This window comes from Lineus longissimus, chromosome 8 (genome assembly GCF_910592395.1).
Source record: "Lineus longissimus chromosome 8, tnLinLong1.2, whole genome shotgun sequence".
In the NCBI taxonomy this organism is placed as follows: Eukaryota; Metazoa; Nemertea; class Pilidiophora; order Heteronemertea; family Lineidae; genus Lineus; species Lineus longissimus.
The window spans coordinates 4,145,890-4,165,887 of record NC_088315.1 but is presented as its reverse complement, the minus strand read 5'-3'; the positions used below and the strand labels follow the sequence as shown (position 1 = coordinate 4,165,887).

General features: G+C 38.9%; 1 protein-coding gene across 3 annotated transcripts in view; it reads left to right on the top strand.

The window, feature by feature from the left end:
• Nucleotides 1–16,426, top strand: part of LOC135492497 (uncharacterized) — a 126,546-nt gene extending 110,120 nt beyond the window's left edge. For all 3 annotated transcript variants that reach the window (XM_064779008.1, XM_064779010.1, XM_064779009.1), the window contains 2 exons: nucleotides 12,542–13,588; nucleotides 13,783–16,426. In XM_064779008.1, the coding sequence (XP_064635078.1) occupies nucleotides 12,565–13,588; nucleotides 13,783–15,065 (2,307 nt within the window). In that variant the 5' untranslated portion in view covers nucleotides 12,542–12,564 and the 3' untranslated portion in view covers nucleotides 15,066–16,426. The remainder of the gene's footprint in view (nucleotides 1–12,541; nucleotides 13,589–13,782) is intronic.
• The last annotated feature ends 3,572 nt before the right edge of the window (nucleotides 16,427–19,998 follow it).

Here is a 19,998-nt window from a genome sequence, read left to right as displayed (position 1 = left end):
AAAACAGACTCCCCGGCTAAGATTCACCAAAACTCAAGCAGATCGTTTCACACACATTAAAGAAAAAAAGCGAACACCATCTAGAGTATTATTAAATTCTTCAAACTCTTTAAGATGTACAGAGATACGCACTCAAGTTTTTTCGTACTTTGAAGAATTTGCTGATGTTTCTCGTGTATATTACATTTAAGACATTAGCTCATCAAATACATGGGAGTGTAGGCTGTGCTTGAAGGTCTAGCATGTATGGAATAATGATTAGTGGTGTAGCAGTTGATTTTGTCCTCTGTAGATTTAGTCATTGAACTTTGAAGACTCTTATGGCCAGAAATGATACAACCTATCTTGTAAGGATGCCACTGGGAGAATCAAAGAGAGAATCTATGGAAAGTTCAGTAAAACCTCTATTATCAAGGATGCCATTGAGACTGGCCAGTACTGTCCTTAATAGAGAGGTGGTGTCCTGATTAAAGTGGTCAAAGTGAGTAAAAATAACCAATGAGGGATCATAGCTAGTGCCCTTAATAGAGAGAGGGGGTCTGCCAAGGAAGGTTTGACTGTAGGCTATATGTGTTAATCAGTGTCCTAAATAGAGAGGGTGCCCTGCCTACAGAGGTGCTCATAGAGAGAGGTTTCAAGGCGAGATAAAATGAAATTTTATTTTCATGACTGCTGTTGCAGGAAAGCCTTTGTCGATCTTGAGTGTTTCTCATTTATAAAAAGGTTTAGCTGTGGAGCAGAAAGTTGAAAAAAAGGACAGACTTTGCGTTCTTTTTTGTCTCGAGTGATTGCATGCAGTATGTTCTTTGCATGTTTGCGCTGGAGAAGTTCAAGAGCTGCTTTAGAAATCCTCGATGCAGGCAACTCAAGTATTTGAAAGATAAAACGTATGCAAAGAATTCCATCGCTTTTTTCCCCAATCTCTCTTTTTGACTGATTGGAAAAGTACATGTAGTGATAAGATAGTCTCAGGTATATGTTGCGGAGAGATCATAAGGTCTTGGATTACTAACAGTTATAGACTTCTTTTGATTCGTATTGAGTTGGGCGAGTGGTATTGACCTTAAGTTGTCCTGATCTAAGATATCGTGGGCTTGTAAATTTAGTTTGTAGATGTGGTGATAGAGGATAGGAGTGGCTGGCATTTTGCACCTCTTGGGTCGGTTCCAGATCGTCACAAGGAGGCTGATCAGACGTTGGGTATTGCCAAATTATCGGATGTATTATCGGCATTCGAGGCAAAGCAGCGCTGATTGGTTGACACATTGGTCCTCATTGGATGAAAAAGACTCATCTAAACCAATCAGAAAATGGGTATGACAACGCTCACCATTAGAACTATTCTCGTGTCCAAAACAATTTAGTTCAACAGAACTGTATGGGGGGGGGGGGGGCTGGGCTAATTTAGGAGAACAGCGTGGTTGCTCACTTTCTGCCCATTATATGCTCGCCCCACATTGGGACGATTTACCGATAGAACAACCTGTGTTTTCATTCAAAATATATCCATTCTCTGTCCTCTGGTGAACTGTTTACATTTATCGTATAATTTTCTATGACATGCTGGTGTGTCGTGTGACTTGTATAATTCAAAACTGCCCAGTGTGCGTCATGACTGTATTAATCTAAGTGCTGCAAAAAGGTGTTTTAATTTCGTATTTTGTCGACTGGTAGAGTGGAAAGGTACTACTTGTCATAAAAAGTAACACCACGCACAGTTCTAGTCGTAAAGCAACATAACACGTAGCAAAAGTCATTTTCTCTATATGATAAGTGCAGTCATCGTTGTTCAAATTTTTCCTCATGGTGGGTAATTTACTTATGACCAGTACTGTCTAATACATCCTGTATTGATGTATTGGTGCAATTGACTGAACTAACAAATGAACAGAGGGGGTGATCACATCTATCAGCAAAGCTTCCCCATTATCAATTAGTGGGATCTATAAAACCAGAAGAAACATAGATATTTCAGACTTTTTCGAGTTGAGTATTCTCAGCATGCAGATTCTGAAAATTATTTACCTATTCAAAGCATATTATGCACAAAGGTTTACACGGATGACATCATACGTTTGAACGACCAACATTACTCATAATCTCGTTAAAAATGTCATATTCTCTTGAAAAATGTCTTAGATCTATTGCAAACAAACGATTTGCTGTCATGTGTTTTCAAAACTGTACTGGTCTGGTCCTTCAGAGTCAAGTGAACTACACTCCAAATTCTGCTTTGATGCTGAGTTTGTTTAGGTCTTGGGTGAGACACTAAATGCCCCCAATTTTGAAATTAACAAATGATGCAATTTTGTGATTCAGGTATGGGGATGGTATTGAATTCAGAGAAAAAACCCTGATGGATTGCAAAAACCTCATAAGTTTACACAGCTTTATTTCTCGGAGCATGTTGAGTTTAATCTGAAAATGGAATTAGCGACTTTGAACACAATCTGTCCTCGTGTTTTCTTATGCATGGATGCAGTCGCATGGTGTAATGTCTAACGCTTGATGACAGAGATGGGCTGATCGACATTATGAGAGAAAAAACGATTCTGAAAGATTTTGTCGAGATACTGTCGATATTGAAGTGGGGGAATCTGAGGCACCACCAATTGAAGATAAGAGCTTGAAAATCCTCCTCTTTCAATCACACTGTCACTTTCAAATCGCAATTCGTATTTTAGAAATATAGGGAGGGGGAGGAAGTAGGAGCCATAGTTTTTGAAGTCGGCCAAAGTTAACAGATAGTTTCTTGTCACATTTCTTCACTTTCTTAGTGTTGGAATTTGTCCTCGAAGTTGAAAGACCATAAGTTCCTACTTTTTTTCCTTCATGGCACATGATTCAATGGGCGGTTTTTAATTAGGAACATTCTGTTTACAAAATTTTAATGCAACACTGAATAATTCTTGTAATATCAGGATGCTATTTCAAAAAGCTAATGGATATTATGTTGCAGAAAATAATTGTCATTTTCGGAAATTTTTCAACACGAGAAAAAACATTGTCACTATCAGTAATTATGTAATTAAATTTAAAGCCTGAATTCACTCATCACGTAATTGTCTTTTGCGATTCCTGATTATTGCCTATGACAGAGTAATTAAAAATGACTGATGCAATTCTTTGGCGTACTATGCTCCACGCTGAAGCTTTTCAAATTTTACTATGGGATGCATTTTTTACGGGAATGCCTCGTACGTTTTAGAAAAATCGATAATTTTACTACGAGCGTCGTAGAAATGTTAAATTTAAGATGAACGGGACTCTATTATCATTGATCATCTTCATGAATGGTACGCAGCTTGTCGAATCGAATCTAAATTTCCCACTTTTGCAGTCGAAATACCGATATTTGATAATTTTGGTAAAATATTCCATGAATTTTAGAAGTAGGTTCTGCCAGAGTTTGATTCATGAAAATCGTAGGTCTCCAGTTGGTTTCAAGGATGCCAAATAAGGATGTTGTTTTGGTTAGGATTTGCAAATAGCCCCAGTTAAAGGACAAAATAATCAATAATGGCTGTAACTTTTCGAAAGTGGGAAAATATCAATTTGACTAGAATTTTATGACTTCTTCGAAAATGGCTTCTACACCAATGCCTATTGTCATAATCTTCCGTCAACACCCTGATATTGATGTTCGAGTTTCTGTCTTGGTTGAGTTTTGAAAGACATGCTCATTGCTAGCAAGCTTAAAACCCCGCTGGGGACTCTAAAGTATGCCTCCCAAGGCCCGGAGTGGCATATCATGAACATTTCATAAATAACACATAATTGCATAAAATCGCTGCGAATCTTCGCTCGGATCGCGTCCGGAAACAAACGGCCCCGCTGGGAAACACCACGTACTATTTTACGATTCTTCTTACGAGAAAATGAAAAATTCCTATTGGATGTTATCAATGTATGCACATTCATGATTGGAGAATTAATTTGAATTATGAACAATGTTGCAAAGTTTTTCCCAATGCGCTACAAGATTAGAATTTGCTGAGATGCTGCGTTTTTTGGCCTAATTTATAAATTGCACGAAATTGCTTTGGTGTGGCGTGTGCGCTTGTTGGTTGGTCTGTTTCTGGGTCTGTCTGTCCATCTGTTCATTTCAAGGTGGGTTTTCGAGTAAAGCAGTTGGGTTTAACCAACGCGATATTTAGTCTATCGCCAAGTAAAAATGAGCTAATTTGCCTAATCTTAAGGTCGTGAAAATTTCACAGTTCACAATGTTAAATATGGTATTCAGTCATTGACAAATGCACTCCCAGCAGGTCACATGATCTTGCGCTTGTCATGGATGTTGGTTTTGATAACGCTGCATTCAGATAATTAGCGGCCACAATTTGCATATTTCATTTAGTGCCAAAATGTTCGTTCGGGGACCAATATTTCCTATGAATTGGTTTTGTGAAGATTTAACGAGCATATGATATGAACCAAGCTAAAGCCCCACGCTTATTACGAATGACTTGACCAAGTGCTTAACTTTGATGTTGTTTTCTCGCTGCATTTCACATTTTAGGTAAACCCAGAACACCTGCACACGCTATAAAACGAAAGATAATGGTTCTGATTGAATTATGATGTCATATAATTTTTGATTTTAAGTTGACGAAGAGATTTGTAAGCCAAACCCTCTTAGAACAATCATGATGCAGCTCGTTTTGAATCTTGGATAATGTGCATTTTTCACTATCAAAACATTATGGGATGCGGCGTTTATGAATAATGTACGCCGTGATTACACAGCTTTCTAAATGCCGAGATGAAGAGTTTGTCAATTTTAGCGTAATTAGACTCAGAAACAGATGCGGCCCTTTTCTGGTGAATGAACCAGTTTTAAAGGTGTAGTTCATCTGTGTACGTTGTTTTAAAGGTGTTCCCCTGTAGATATTAGAAATAACCATGGCCACAGTACAATAATTAGACAAGGGAGCGTGATGAAAATTGTCATGTATTGTGTTTCTATATTGATCTACACAACAGCATTGTGGAAATTGAATTGCAAATTGAATTTCAAATTTCAAATTTGGAAGTAGTGAGTCAAATGTGGTAGTCGTCATGTGACTTGATTGCGCGGTTTAGGGACGGGGTGTTTGAAACAATGTGATAAGGGTGAATTGTTCGATGTACTGTGTGATAGGAGAGACACCTATTGGCGACTTTGTGTAACTTAGTCCGACCTACTGGCTCCTATTTATAGTCTACCTTTAAAATCAAAAGTGTTCTCTTGAAACCTCATCAGTTCTTGCTAAAATAGCAAAAACTTTACTTGTTATGATAGGAGGAAAAAAGTGTCAAAGAAAATGAAATTCATATCGACAGGATTGCTGGCTGATGCAGTTTTGTGTTATGTACATCTAAAACACTCATTTGTTCAAACAAAGTCCACAAATAATATTAACATCTGCAAACAAGCAGTTGATTGCATACAGAATGATATTGACTCAGACAAATGAGATGTAAGCCCTGACACCTGGTGGCAGGTTGATGAATCGATGTAGTTTCTTAAAGGCGGCGTGCCCTCTTGGAGAATTGTTGCCGGCATGGTGCAGTTATCTTTGTTGTACCAGACATTGTTTGAATGCATGCAATTAACCATCAACGATATCTTGAAAACATGAAATCTTTGTGGTCCGTGATGTTTTTCTCATTGTCAGATGTAGCTATAAATCCTCTTAACCTCAACAGTAAGTTTGAAAAAATCTGCTCAAGATATAAAAATCCGACCAATCTGGCTGCTGTAATTAAACTTGTTTGGCAATTTCTTGAATTCCAGGCACTGAATGTTCCCAGTCCCAAAAAGACCATTTTCCCATTAAAGTCTCAATCTGCATATCCCGTAAACATTGAGTGCCTCTCAAATTACGACTGTGACTGGAAATGTACTACTATGCTACGCGAGCTATTCGGCAGAAAACCGCCATTACAGGCTAATCAGTGCACTCATCCAAATGGCAGAATTACAACTTTGTAGCGTAGTAAAATTGCGTGATTTGGTGTCAAGTCGAGAAGGGTGGAGAGCATTGTGCATTTTGTATAGGGTTCAATGTCAAGGTGATTTTGGCATGAAATGAAACTGTTACGATGAAGCGTAAAAATATGGCAGAGGGTAATTGAAAATGCTAATACCATATCTAAAAACACCTAATTAAGTTTTTAGAGATTGTAAAATGACATCTCAATTTCCAATTGAAAGGTCGCTCAGTCACGACCCGACTTCACGACCCTTGATGGTGATGTCACTCCCTGTCAATCACCCATCAAGTGATTGACGTTACTCACTCTGCAAATATCACCCGCTGTATAAATTGTACATTTGAACCCGTTAAAGCGTTTTGATCTTGCACTTTATACATCGGCAAGGAAAGGATGTGTTTTGATTACACCACCACCAGTGAATGCTCTTATAGAGTCTGTTACCATCAAATTGATATAATTTCTGGGCAGTTTCAGATTTAATATGACATTAAGACAGCGGTTCTACTGTTGCTTCTAAGAGATAACCTCTGAATGATTGAAATCGCAGGGTAAATTCAATATACATTCGATTTATTTCAGTCACATTCATGGCAAATGATATTTAAAATAACAAACTAAATCGAAGGAAAATTGCTTTGAGAATCCTAGTGTAAATAAATCCTGGTACCATGGCAACCAATAATTGGCCAAACATTGAATGAATTTAAAAAAAAATCTTTAAGTAGGAATCGTTCCAGAAATTACTCGTTCGTCGTGTAATATTGAATACTTGAAATTAATATGAAATTGATTCTGCTGGGAGCGAATACTACGCATTATAATGACAACTGCGATGACAAGCCATTTTTTGGTTTCTTTGATTTTCATCTTGGCTGTTTAGCTTATTATCCAAACCCCCTGGTTTAAGAGATGAATTACGTTTTCGAACTTGTATTGGAATTCATCTCAAATAATACTACAAACTCCTATTTTTCTTTATAAGTGTCCTCGGTTGTCCCTAGATGCTATTTAAATTACATCAAATGTTTTGCTTAATCCAATATTGGTTAATTTTATTTCACTTTATTCCCAAAGTCATGTTCCAAATACATTTGAAGAGTGTCGACTTTATTTATAAAACTATGGTAATTCTGCCTTCACCATCGAGTGAAATGTACCCGATCAGATTTGCATACTGCCGTGATTGAATTTGCTGCAGATCTATTGCATAATGCATGTACGATGTCTTGAAACAGACAAAAACATCCCAATTCTGCTCAATGATCTGGCTTCGAGTCATCTTGGTTGAGCTCAGGGGACGATTCAGTTCTCCGGGTATTGGTCCGAAGAGTGGCCGCATGATCACAATCGCTTAGTTTGATGTTGAAGCAATTGATACTTGACTAGAGGTCTCGCCAAACACCATCCAAAATGGAGGTGCCTCGCTGAGGTTCTGAACAAATGACAGGTGGTGTTTAGTGACACAACCAATACCAATGATGAGGGAGTAAAATCTATTCTAAATCTTCTCAAACTAAACATTGAAACTAAACCAAAGGTTATGCTTGCAACACCAATCCTCCTACTGTCAATATTGCCTGAAAGTCAACTCAGTCCAAAGCGCTGGAAAGATGGTCTCTGCATTTCAAACCATTTGCAACTCTGGACTAATTGCAGCAAGACAAAGTCCTTCTCACAAAAATTCTCTTCTCAAACAGAGCTCATGCAAGTGTGAGATCTCTGTGATACAGTACACTGATTCGGAACCAAGAAATACGTGTTTTTATGTCGACTTGTATCAAAGTACCAAATCTTGCCCGAATAACATGTTTAACGAGCTGAAGTCATTAACCAAAACTGGCCAAAATGTGTACACTTTGATGCCGTTTCGTGTAAGAAATTTACAGGGCGTCATAATCAAGTAAGGGTGATATGGATACACGGTCCACTTGTCCTTTTCCATGTCCAGCTGAGATCAAAAACCCTATTTCTTGTTATGTCCACAAAGAGATGTCACGCAAAAAGATGAAAGTGGCGAATGAGTATGCCATGGCTTTTTGGCCTCAGCGCTGTCCAGTCAGCATTGTGCAAGATGCTGTTGAAAAACTTGGACAAATATCGTTGGATACAACAAATATGGTTCGAGATGCAGTAGCCCTGATTGAGAAATGAAAGGGACACCAACGCTGGCTGGTCAAGTGGTTTAATTTAGCTACTCTGGAAAAACGTTTACCTTTGTTAGTCAAGGTACACTTGGTTTGGTCAGTCTGGTTTCGTTTACACCATTGCTTAATTCTATTGCCTTGTTACAGGCCTAAAATGTATAAACATATCTAAGAACTGGGGTCCGTCACCAGAGGATAGGCTCACATTCTTGACACCTTGCTTCAGCATAAAATAAAAATGCAGAACACAAGATTTTCAGTCCTACCAAGCTTTGAATAGTACATTTACCCAAGAATACCAATTATGCCAAGTGCATTTAATGAAATCATAAAAATTCACTAACAAATATTTACATTTGATCGTATTACCCTTCACATTCAACCTTGTTGGCCTTGAAATTCAAACCGATGAAAAAATCCAATCAATTGTGCTGAATGTATAGATGTTGCTCTACAAACGCTAACATCAGCTTCTCCAGTGCTCAGAAAATCTGTTTGGTTTCTCCTTGTCTTCGATGCAGTTATTTGCGAAGGGAAATGCAGAAAAGTTGGAAGATGTGTAAAGATTTGTTAGGCTTTGAATTTACATTGCTCCCTATAACTAATATCCCGTAGATAGTTTCTCTAAAGTACACCCCAATATGTCACATAATGCAAGTATGAGCTTGTGAGAGGCAATAAATCTATACAGCGTTTAAGCAAATTAGGAAGTCATGCTAATTAGTGGCCAAGAGAGACTTAAAGTACATCTAAAATTACTTGGAAGAAGATTCCCTCATGAACATGGTGATTATAATCAGCAGGAGTCCAATGACGAACTACTAATGCCATCGCCTTCAAAGTGATATGATAAGATGACTACTATGAATCTGTCTCTTTACCCGTAATGGGGTCTACACTCTGTGGTGGGCAACTACATCTCCGCAAGCAGCATCCCGTGTCATAAGTCCCATCAACGCTTTTCTCTTTGGAGCGTACACCCTGTTCAGAATGACATGATGTGCATACATACACATGTAATCACCACTCGTGGAGAAACCTCCGCCTTACCGTTACCGAGTCATAATCTTTAAAGTGATTTACCGCCACCGTAAATGAGTGGGATTTCCATGGAAATGAGCGAGTTTGCAGAGAAGTTCAAACAATTTATATATATGAGACCGGTTAATGGCTGTTGAGATATATGGAGATGAGTAGGAGTTGCATTGAATTGGCTAGTGCATGCAGTATTTTCGGTTGGAAAAACTGGAAGAACTTTCCTAATCGGCCAGTGAAAATTCAATTTTGTTGAGAAATGTCCAGGACTCCCAAAAATAAGTCGGCACCAAAGTTACAGTAGTCTGAACAGTGACCTTTTTTTGAGTTTTCCCTGTAGGCCGTTTTATATCGAGCTGGGACAGAAAATGTAACTTGAAATCGAAAGGACTCATTCTTGGTCTCTAGTGGTCCCTCTCAAAGTAATTCGTTTTATTTTATCTGCATATCTTATTGAAATTCCCTCCTGACTGATAGCATAAATCATGTATTAAACTTCCCTGGACCTAATCTATATTAATATCCCATACAATAAATATATGTTTTCATATAATGTCATTATAGTCCGGTATTGAAAGCTGGCTGTGTTGCCATGGATCACACACCGATACCTAATCTAAACTATTCAATACCAATGACTGGTATAAAATATGATGGATTCGAATGTACATATATGCTTTGAATGGGACAAAGGCATTGTGGGTAATTGTCGTCGTTCATATGGCACGTTCTGCTGGTGTCGATGTCGTGTTTGCGGAAGCTGTTCACATGGTGCGGGTGCGGAAAGTTGGTTTGGTGCATCGAGTGATGTGGGGGGGGGGGGGGGGGGGTGAGTAAGTAAGCGTATGTTCGCATGTTTCAGAAATGTTGATTTTGCTCTTATGTGCCTTTTTTCACAGATGACTTAAATTTCGAGGTAATTGAGAAAGTCCTGTTCAAAAGTAATCGGAAAAAAATAAGCGAGCATGGATTTCTGGTAATGGTACATTTACAGAGGGTGCTCATGATTGAAACTGGGAGATGCACTAAAATAATATTTGAAATGTGCTGTTGATGTCCGCAGGAGGGGCATTACTTGTGACCAATACTGTTAGCCAAATATCATATCTACAAAGAATAGACTGGTGCGTGTTATTCAGTTAAGTAAACATTGGACCAAGCATTTGAAATTAATGAAATTGTCGAACATTAATAATACAAGTCTGAATTCCGGTACCGGGCAGCTTCCATTGTTGTGCCTTGTTAAGTATGAGAATTATTTATCGATGTTCTGTTTCATAGAAAGAACAGCTAGGTCTCATATGAGACAATACTCATGACAAACATTGACAGGTGACAGGGGTTGTTCTTGCCAGTCGATGGACGGGTAATGACAACATCGACCAACGCAAATAAACCATGACAATGGTCCGAACATTCTGGTCAATATACAGTCCTACATGTCCAATATTTTCCCTTACAACAATAACTCTTCTGATTGAATTATTAGGGGGCTTTGTCAGTGCTTGACAATCTTTTAATAGGTGGTATCCCCAACATCTGTCGTGGTTTAGTGGTTTAATTTTCGAGATTCACGTGGATTGTGGGGCTTACTTGGGTTAATTTAAGCAAAGCTTTTGAAAGCTCAGAGAGTATTTTCATGATGGTTTTGCAATATATTGTCAGCTATCGCAATCACTCGTGAAATGTATCTTTTATTCGTTTAATCTTTATATTAAATGTTTGATAATTGCATGACAGAGTAAACAATTATAATTCAAATTGATTTCGGGTCGTAATATATGGAAATTATTGATATGATAAAAGTTTGTGGTTGATATTCTATGACAGGCCAGTATAAGATTCGACCATCAACATTTAATTCATTTATTCATCTAAAATGGACTTGCCACATCATTCAATGCTTGACAACAGGGCTAGGAGTCATGAAAAATAACGTTTGTCACATTGGTCCAAAAAACACAGTTTTTGGCCAAAAAGCAACCGTTATTATTGGGCCTTGAACATGTTGAAAGTATGTGATAAATCAGGTATTGTCCCAAAAACTGATAAACCTCATTTTATCATCAACTTCTGAAAGTTACTGTCATCACAAATATTTCTGAATTCACACAATTATGCAAAAGTAAACATTTTGTGCATCATTTAAAAACAACAACCAAATAAACTGTTTCATTTGTCATCATCTATTAGTTAATTATGACCTCATTAATAACCCAGTGGCACATTATCTGAATTCACCCCCAAAAGATGGAAATTTCATGTATATCATGTAAGCTTACCATACAAATCAAGGTTCTTTTCAAGTTGAAACACACCTCAAGGGATTTTCTTTCACTTTCTCTCATTATTACCCAATGATAAAACCTGGCTGATTCATTCATGTACATTTATCAAAGTGACACCAACTTGTCATTAGAATGCAAAAAGTATGATAACAAAATGACATCACTGAAGATAAAGCTGACACAACCGAGATAATGTGGCCTTGATGTTGGTTATTTTGGATATTTTTTGGTTGTATCCTGTTCTTGTTGGAAGGAGATTTAAAAGATGGGCTTGTGCTATGAAATCCTTGGAATAATCAGAGTGAAGCCATATCTTTCAGTCAATGCGATTGAGAAAATACGGATTGTATTTTGGATGTTTTATCTTATCCTTGGGCGATTCTTTTCGGGGCACACTGTATAATCGAATGCCTGACGGATTGACATTTAAGACCTGAGATGAATATGATCTGCCGGGCAAAAACTAGTTTCTATTCTGAACACACCTTCATTAGATACACATTTTAGCATTTTTTATTCCAGGAAGATATTATTTCTTAAATTGCACACTTTATTCACAATTTGCAAAAGAAAGTTTACACTTTTAAGAAGCAATCCGGCCTATATTCGTGCTAAAATGACATTTTGTGATGATAGTGAATTTTGTAGTAAAAATTTGAAATTTCTGTCATGAAAATATAGACTTTCTATAATAAAGATATAGAATTTCTATGACGAAGTTAAATTTGCTAGAACTTTTGAAGTGACATTTTACAACCTGGTTGTCATGACTTCCTCTGATGCATTTATGGTGTATCCTTTCCTCGGGTGTTATAATTACTTCCACAGTTTGCAGTGCATTTAGGATTTTCTTGTTTGGAGGAAAATCAATACTTAATGGTGTAAAGGTGTCATTTTGCAACAGGAATTAGGAAGATTTTGAACTCTGGGTTCAGGGAGTCCTCCATATCCGGGGTGGGTTTGGATCTGGCAGGGGGGGGGGTGATATCTCCTGTACATATATATGCATAGAAGCGTTACCTGACCCAAAACAAATTGGGTGTTGTGTGTCCTTGAAACAAATCACTTAACCCGGTTTTCCTTTTTATTTTCCAGGTCTTACGAGTAACTGAATAAAGATGGAGCAGGCGATGTGTAGTATGCCTCAAGACCTCACACAGTTCAACCAATCACAAGACTCGGACATGATCAGAAACTGTAAAATGAGCATGTTTTCTCGGCCACGGAACAAGCGCAAAGGGTACTACCCAAATGGAATAAACCGCATGATGAATGAACAAAATAGATATAGCCCGGATAGCTATGATATGGACATGACAGACAGTTCAGAAAATTCAAATCTGGACAGTCCACTGCCATTAGTTAACTCGAATAATGAGCCGCAACGGAATGGATTTGAGCCGCAGAATCATAGTGAGGCTCAGTTGTCACCAAATGGTGATATCCCGAAGATGTCACCTGGATCTCAGATGGTGGCGCCACCATCGCCTGTTGGCGCCCAGGTAGCTTCGTCAATGGAATCAATGAAGGCACAATACGCCGAAGCGATTAAATCCGATATACAGAGGCAGCATGATGGAAATCACGCCAATCATTTCTTGGGAAGTTTCTCTCCAAACTCACAACCCATGCCCAACTTGCACTCACCACCGCAGCATATGAACTCTTATTCGTACAGCTCACAGAACTTCACGGACCAATTGAAAAGTTTCCACGCGGACCACATAAAACGTGAACCGACGTCACCGCCAAGTCCGTTGACACCGCATGGTATGAACGGCGTAGATAAGCAAGGGTTGGGGTCGACAAGGGCCGATGGTGCATATGAATACAACGAACCGTTAGACTTCTCGCAACCTGTCAAAAAGGAACCGGGGAGCACCGGATCGAACGGGAGCAATGCTGATTCTTTAGAAATAAAATCACAATATTCGCCCAAAAACGGCAGCATGGACGAAGCAGACGGCATGGGTAACTTCACATGTCGCCATTGTCATCGCCCGTTCAAGTCGCAGGTGAATCTGGATCGCCACGTCGAGAAATCGCACAATCCCAAATCGAACAAGATCTTCACGTGTTTACTATGCCCCTATACCACGAAGTTCTACAGCAATATGTATGTACATATTCGCACACATACAGGTAAGATAGATCTTTTTCATTCTTGGTTACAGCAGTGTTGAAAAGGGGGGGGGAGGGCAAAGATAAGAGCTGCATTTGGTGGGTGTTATCACATTGGGGTGCAAGTTATGACCGGTTTCTGTGCCGGCTGTTTTGGATTTGGTTAGCTTCTGTAGCCCTTGATGGTCACACTCAATCTCTTTTCATCTTTTCAGGTGACAAACCTTACTGGTGCGGGGCCTGTGGTGCCTCCTTTAGTCAAGGAAGTTCATTAAAGATCCACATCATCAGCAAACACGGCGGGAACAAGAAGTACTTCATCCTTGACCGCAAACTCGGAAAAGCAAACTTGCTCCGGTTCTGGCAACGACGGGAGTCTGCGAGTCTGAAAAGCCCAGATGGCTCCGATAACCTGCGGCCAGATATCAAACCGGATATCAACGGTTTGAATATGAACATGAACATGAACAGTTTGAACATGAAAATGAACTTGAACATGAACATGAATATGCCGCGCGATTTGCAGAACGGTGGTCACATGCCGAACGGGTTGGATCAAATCGATGGTGGGAAAATCCCGACATCACAACCGCAGCATAACTCGTTCCTCCCGAATCAAAACCCGATGAACAGTAACTTTGGTATGTTCCCGAACGGTTTGAATGGTATGAATATGTTTAATCATATGATGAATCCACTCGGGATGCTCGGTCAGAACCCGCTGAATCCCAACATGATGGGCTTGCCGGGATTAAATAACAGTAACATGTTCCTGCAGCCCGGTTTGCTCAATAGTTTGAATCTCAAGAATTCGGCTTTCTTTACGAAAACCACGCAGTACCAGAACGGTGAGGACCGGGAACGCAATGGCGATGCGAAACCGCAAGGATTTCCCGGGTTGGAAGGCGCTTCAAAAGACTTGATGGGTAATGGTAACGGCGCCATGATGCCGTCAGATTTGAATATCAATTGTAACGATATGCCGAGGTTCCCCCATGGTATGCCTCACATGAGCCCATCGGTCTCCTCTGGTCATAGCAATGCTACTCCCACGCTCAGCCCAAACATGATGCCTCGCATGTCCACCCCACAAAGACTGCAGCCCCAGATTTCTCCCTCAATGCCACCGATGAATCAAATGAATGGAAACGGCGTTCCACTGCCGCGACCTCCGCAACCCATGTCACCGCCGCGACATCAGTTAAATAACAACAACATGAAGTCACCGTTAACGCACACGCTGACGCCATCTATCAATGGACATGTGAACATCCCAATAAACGGCATCACTCCCGATAACTCCCCGATCAAGGATTCGCCAACTGACGCTAAGTTACGCGAGCTGCGGAAGAACGTTGTGAAGATGCTGCGGATGATGGTCCCTGATCTCCAGATGGATAAGAACCTGAACCAGGAGGGTGAGGATGTCGACGTCCTACTCAAAGAAGTCATCTGGAGCACGGTCACTGAAATGGACACGGTCGACGGCAACCTTTGAATCAAACCATTTCCTTAGGTATTTTACTTGTATCCGAATGTACTTCATAGTTTAGACGGGCCAGGCTGATCGCAGTGTGGTGTTTTGTTTGGCCGAGTTTTGAGAAATTTGGGCAATTGCTAGCCTGGTTGTTTTCAGTTGCTGGCCTCAAAAGATATTTAGATTCATATCATTATGAGAGAGTATTCTCCCCATTGTCAGATTTATAAATCCCAAACAGTTTATGAAAAGTTGAGATCCAAGATTTCAGACATGTTTTCTTCATTAGTCCTTTGGACACAAACTCAAAACGTAAAATGTTGGCCTTCTTTTTCCACTTCTCCGTAAGACGGACTGAGGAATTTCATATTATTTAAATTCATAGGCATTGAGCTTGTTTTTTCTTGAGAAATCTACTAGTTTGTTATCATTACCAGGTTTGCATTTTTTCAGTTCAGTTATAACGGGATCGTGAGTTTAACTCCAACAGAAAATCGGAGGGTTGAGATTTAGAATCTATTGTATACCTGAGATTTTTGTTGAAAGAAATACTCAGAAACTGGACGAACTGCATTAAGTTGATCATGGATCAGGATGGAATGCCCTCTACCATTGTGATTAGGAGTTGCTCCACTAGATATGAAAGCATATCAATAGTATTAATTATGATGATAATCATAACGATAACTTTCTGTGCGTGCTGCGGAAACTCTCAGTTTTGTTTCAAGACTTAAATACTGCCGGCCAGAAAGCGACAGTTAGTTTCCAAAGTTTTCAAAGTCTCTTTCTTTCGATATAAAGGAGCTTGATGCGACTTTTGAAGAATGTTTTTGAATTGAATTGTGAATTGGATCTATAGAAATCCATTTGTTTGTATCAGTTTGTCGTGGTATCAAAATAGCCACTCCGTAATCCAAAAGTGAAATTTTTTATTGTGGTGACTTCGTGTTGTGCCTTTAGAAGGCTTTTTGAATGCATTTCATGACATGTATATATACTCTCCGTAGACCAAAAACACAATGACCAGTATTATAAACCATTGTGATTTTCTATGTATTTTACTCTATGTTACCTCTGTAGTATTCCGGATTCTGTTTCTGATTGCTGATTTCTGGTAATATCATCGAAACAGTTGAATCTGTTGAGTGTGTTCATCTCTTCAGTTCTATTCTAGAATCAAATCTATCTACTATTCTAGAATAGAAAGGAATTGGTGTCTGGTCAGCTCTATCCCAGTTCTATTCTAGACCAAAATTCTATTCTGTGCTAGAATACAATACAACTGAATAGGTATTCTTGAATAGAGTAGAATACAAGGTGCCTCAACAGCGTGATACATCCAAGTTCTATTCTAGCACCAAATTCTAGTCTGTATATTCTAGAATACATGTTATGTAGATCACAAAAGCACTCCCTAATTGGTAATTAATCGAGAATTTTGACACAGACACAGAAATCAGCAATCGGCTTTGAGAATCTTATCCACTACTGAGATCAGCTTGGTCCCGTCTTGACGTGTGCTGCAACCTGTTGTTGTGACCGATGAATGAACTTGTTGGTCTTGTGCGAGTTGTGCTTCAGTTCTCGTGTTTTGGCAAATGTCAATGTGAGTTGTCCACAGTAAAAGTGTCTATGACACCAACTGGGGTGGATCTGGGAGGAGATATTGAAAAGCTTAAATCTATCAAATTGGGAAAGAATTTCGGAAAAAATTATAGTCGGCTTCTGAACGGGGTCACACCATGTCAACCCTTCAGGAGTGTCACTTTCATGAAACTTTCGTTTCTCCTCCATAGATCACCCATGATGCAACAAAAGGGCATCGGTGAAATTGTATTATTGGAGGTCGTATTATTGAACTGTGTTGTGCAAAATGGATACAAAGTTTAATCATTCGGGCATTGACAATTAATGGACTCTTCAAAGTTTGTGAAAATGCGTCAATTTTGTAATTTGTGTATTGAAATATTTCGATGAGAAGCCAGTGAAATAGGCTGTCACCGAAATGGTATTATCATGTAATCAATGATTATATTTAGAACTGGAAACACGATGGACCTAAGATGTTGTAATGCATGATGCATGTATAATGTTTATGTCGAGTTTGGTTCGTGAAATTCGGCTATGAGCTGACCCTTTAATGTACATGGTATGTTGACCTTGACCTTGTGGCTTTGACCTGAAGAGGTCATGTACACTGTAAGTCAAGGTCGTCTAAACTCAAGTTGGTGAAAATTGGTGTACATTTTTGTCTGAAATGTACACGTGTTTGCATAAAGTTGGTTAGGATGGAACTCGTCTTTTAACTTGTAGTACTTCTAGGAAGTAAAGCTGATTCTCATTACGTTTGGTCCATGTTAAATCTCAAAGAAATCAAAAGGTGGCGCTAGTGCTGCATAGCGCTTTTCTACTTCATATTCTAGTATGGTTGTGATATTGTCTTGGTGTTGATTAGTTGTGTAATTGTTTTATAAAGAATAATATCATAGGTGTACGTTTGTCGATGTATCGAAGTGTAGATCTGTGCTTATTTTACGTTCTGGAAGTACATTTTATGAATAGGGCTGATTTGCATATAATATGGTCATGTGACCTTCTCCGCCACAGTTGGCGTAAGCTCCGGTTAGCTTCGACTTAATTAGTTGTGAATGTCGACATATGAAGATTTTATAATAATACTTAAGGCATAGGATTATATTTTCACTCGCATACAGATTGTTTTATTTTGCTTAGAATTGTATCGTTGTGAGAAATTGACATGGTCTTGAGACGCCTTCGAAGCTATTTGGAGAAGAATCGACAATATATGGACCAGTTTTTTTGTTTGCTTATGTGGCTTGAACCGGAATAACAAACTTATATATATTTTTCCAAGATCTTTTTTAGATTAAAGCTATTAAGACGATCGATGTTTATTATAAGACTTTGTCATATAATGCGTAGTTAAAGATTTAGTCTGTCTGTACAGATATTTAGCGAGTCTTGATTCAGATGCACAATCGTGTGGGACCACTGTTAAATCTCCTCCTAAGAACGTTTTCGTCAGAGAGAGTGTTTTGCGAGATCTTTTTTGTCGTCATTCATGTATATAGGAATAGCAGAATCATGACAACATTAGTATAAGGGTGCTTCCAAGATTTTAATGGTTGCTATGGCAACCTATAAACACATGGGCTTATGGGTGCAGAGAAAATGTGGAACCTTAGGAAACATGAACTCGTACGGGTGCATGTGGAATTCAGAATTGCTTTAACATATCATGTGGTCTTTGAATGATTTAAAGTCTCGACCATATCCTAGTATTCATACCATATCTGTTTAATTAAAGGGCATGCCTTCATGAATTTTGTACGCTTGCAATCAGTAAACTTGGTCAGATTTCTCTTGGTTTGTACTCTTACTCATTAACCCATAAACGACTAATATGAAACTTTTGCGAAATTTAAATTAGTCTTTTGCTAAATAATGGACATATTGTCAATTAATCAAACGGAGGTCTGTACGCCGTTCAGTTTCATGTGTTAGTGTCTGTGACCCCTGGTGAAAATTTCCAGATCTAAATCATCACATTCTGTCAATAATAGGAGCTTCTTCTGTACTACACCGAAGGGAGAAAATCGTAATTGCTCTGAGAGCCCTCGTGTGGACAAAAGGAGAATCGCAGCAGTCGCGCACAGGGTACAGGGTGATCTTGAATGCAATCATATTCATATTATGACGATTGAACATATCAGTTATGCAGACCCGTTTACTATTCTTAGCAGTTGGTGAATTGCACCAAAGTGCCTGTGGTTTGGTTTTCTTATTTTTTGCCAAGTCTGTTTCGTGGCGTTCGAAATGAATGACTTGGTAGGTTCGTGAATGTCTCGCTAAGGGATAATGAGAATATAAGTATGGCCGAACTATAATGGGATGGTGCATGGCGTCAGTGCCTGCCTTCCAGACAATGACGGAAATGAGCACTGAAAAATCTGTCATTTCATATTGTCAAATTGGATTCCTATTGACTAATCGTGGCTGGATGTGTCATCGCCCCAACCCATAATTTTTAGACTAATCACCAAATGTCATATCCCCTCTAGCGAAATGATCCTGAACCGATGTAAGAAGTACATTGATAGCTTGCGAACATCGCACTAGATTGAGAAAACTGAGCAGTAGTGTTCGTGCAAAATATTTTGTAGTCGATTCCACTTTCTTTTGGCATTGAAATATTCTGAATATTATGGGAGCTATCTCCATGTTTTGCGCTACACGACTCCTGTATCCAGTGGCTGCTTTGTCTGCTAAGTTTGTCAGGCGGTTTCTACCCATAATGCACTGTTTGTACTGCGTCAAACGCAGCTCATATCATATTTTCATTTTATATCGAAATCAGTTCTAGCAAATTTTAACCATCAAAATATTATGACCTAATTTACTCCAACAGAATATACACCCTTTCAAAAAATATTACTCCTAACTCCTTGATGAAGGGGTGAATCTTTCAAATTTTGGTCCTTTCTATTTCTAAAGTATTAATTTTTGGGAAAATTCTGTACAAAACAATAAAGTGTTCAACATTTTACCAACTAGACAAGACAAAATCTGATTTGGGTTTTACTCTGTTAGTATCATTTGGAGCCAGAAGGTGGCATTATATTTCATTTAAGACGGGCAGAAACCGCCTAGTGCTCTAAGCACTTTCTACAATAACCATAACCATTAGTGTGAAATGTCTATTTTTGTATGCATGTTCTAAGTACTATTTACATGCAATATTTTGCACGCTGTATGTTTGTACGACCAGCACTATCTTTCTATTAATGAAAGGCAGCATTTAATTAAGATTGGCGGTCCATTTGCAATCTGTCATGTGCCACAACTCTTCGACTTTCATTTTAGGATCCTGAATAGACACTAGCTGTAAATGCAGTTGAAAAGCGCAAAAGTATCACAGGGTAAACAAATAGTC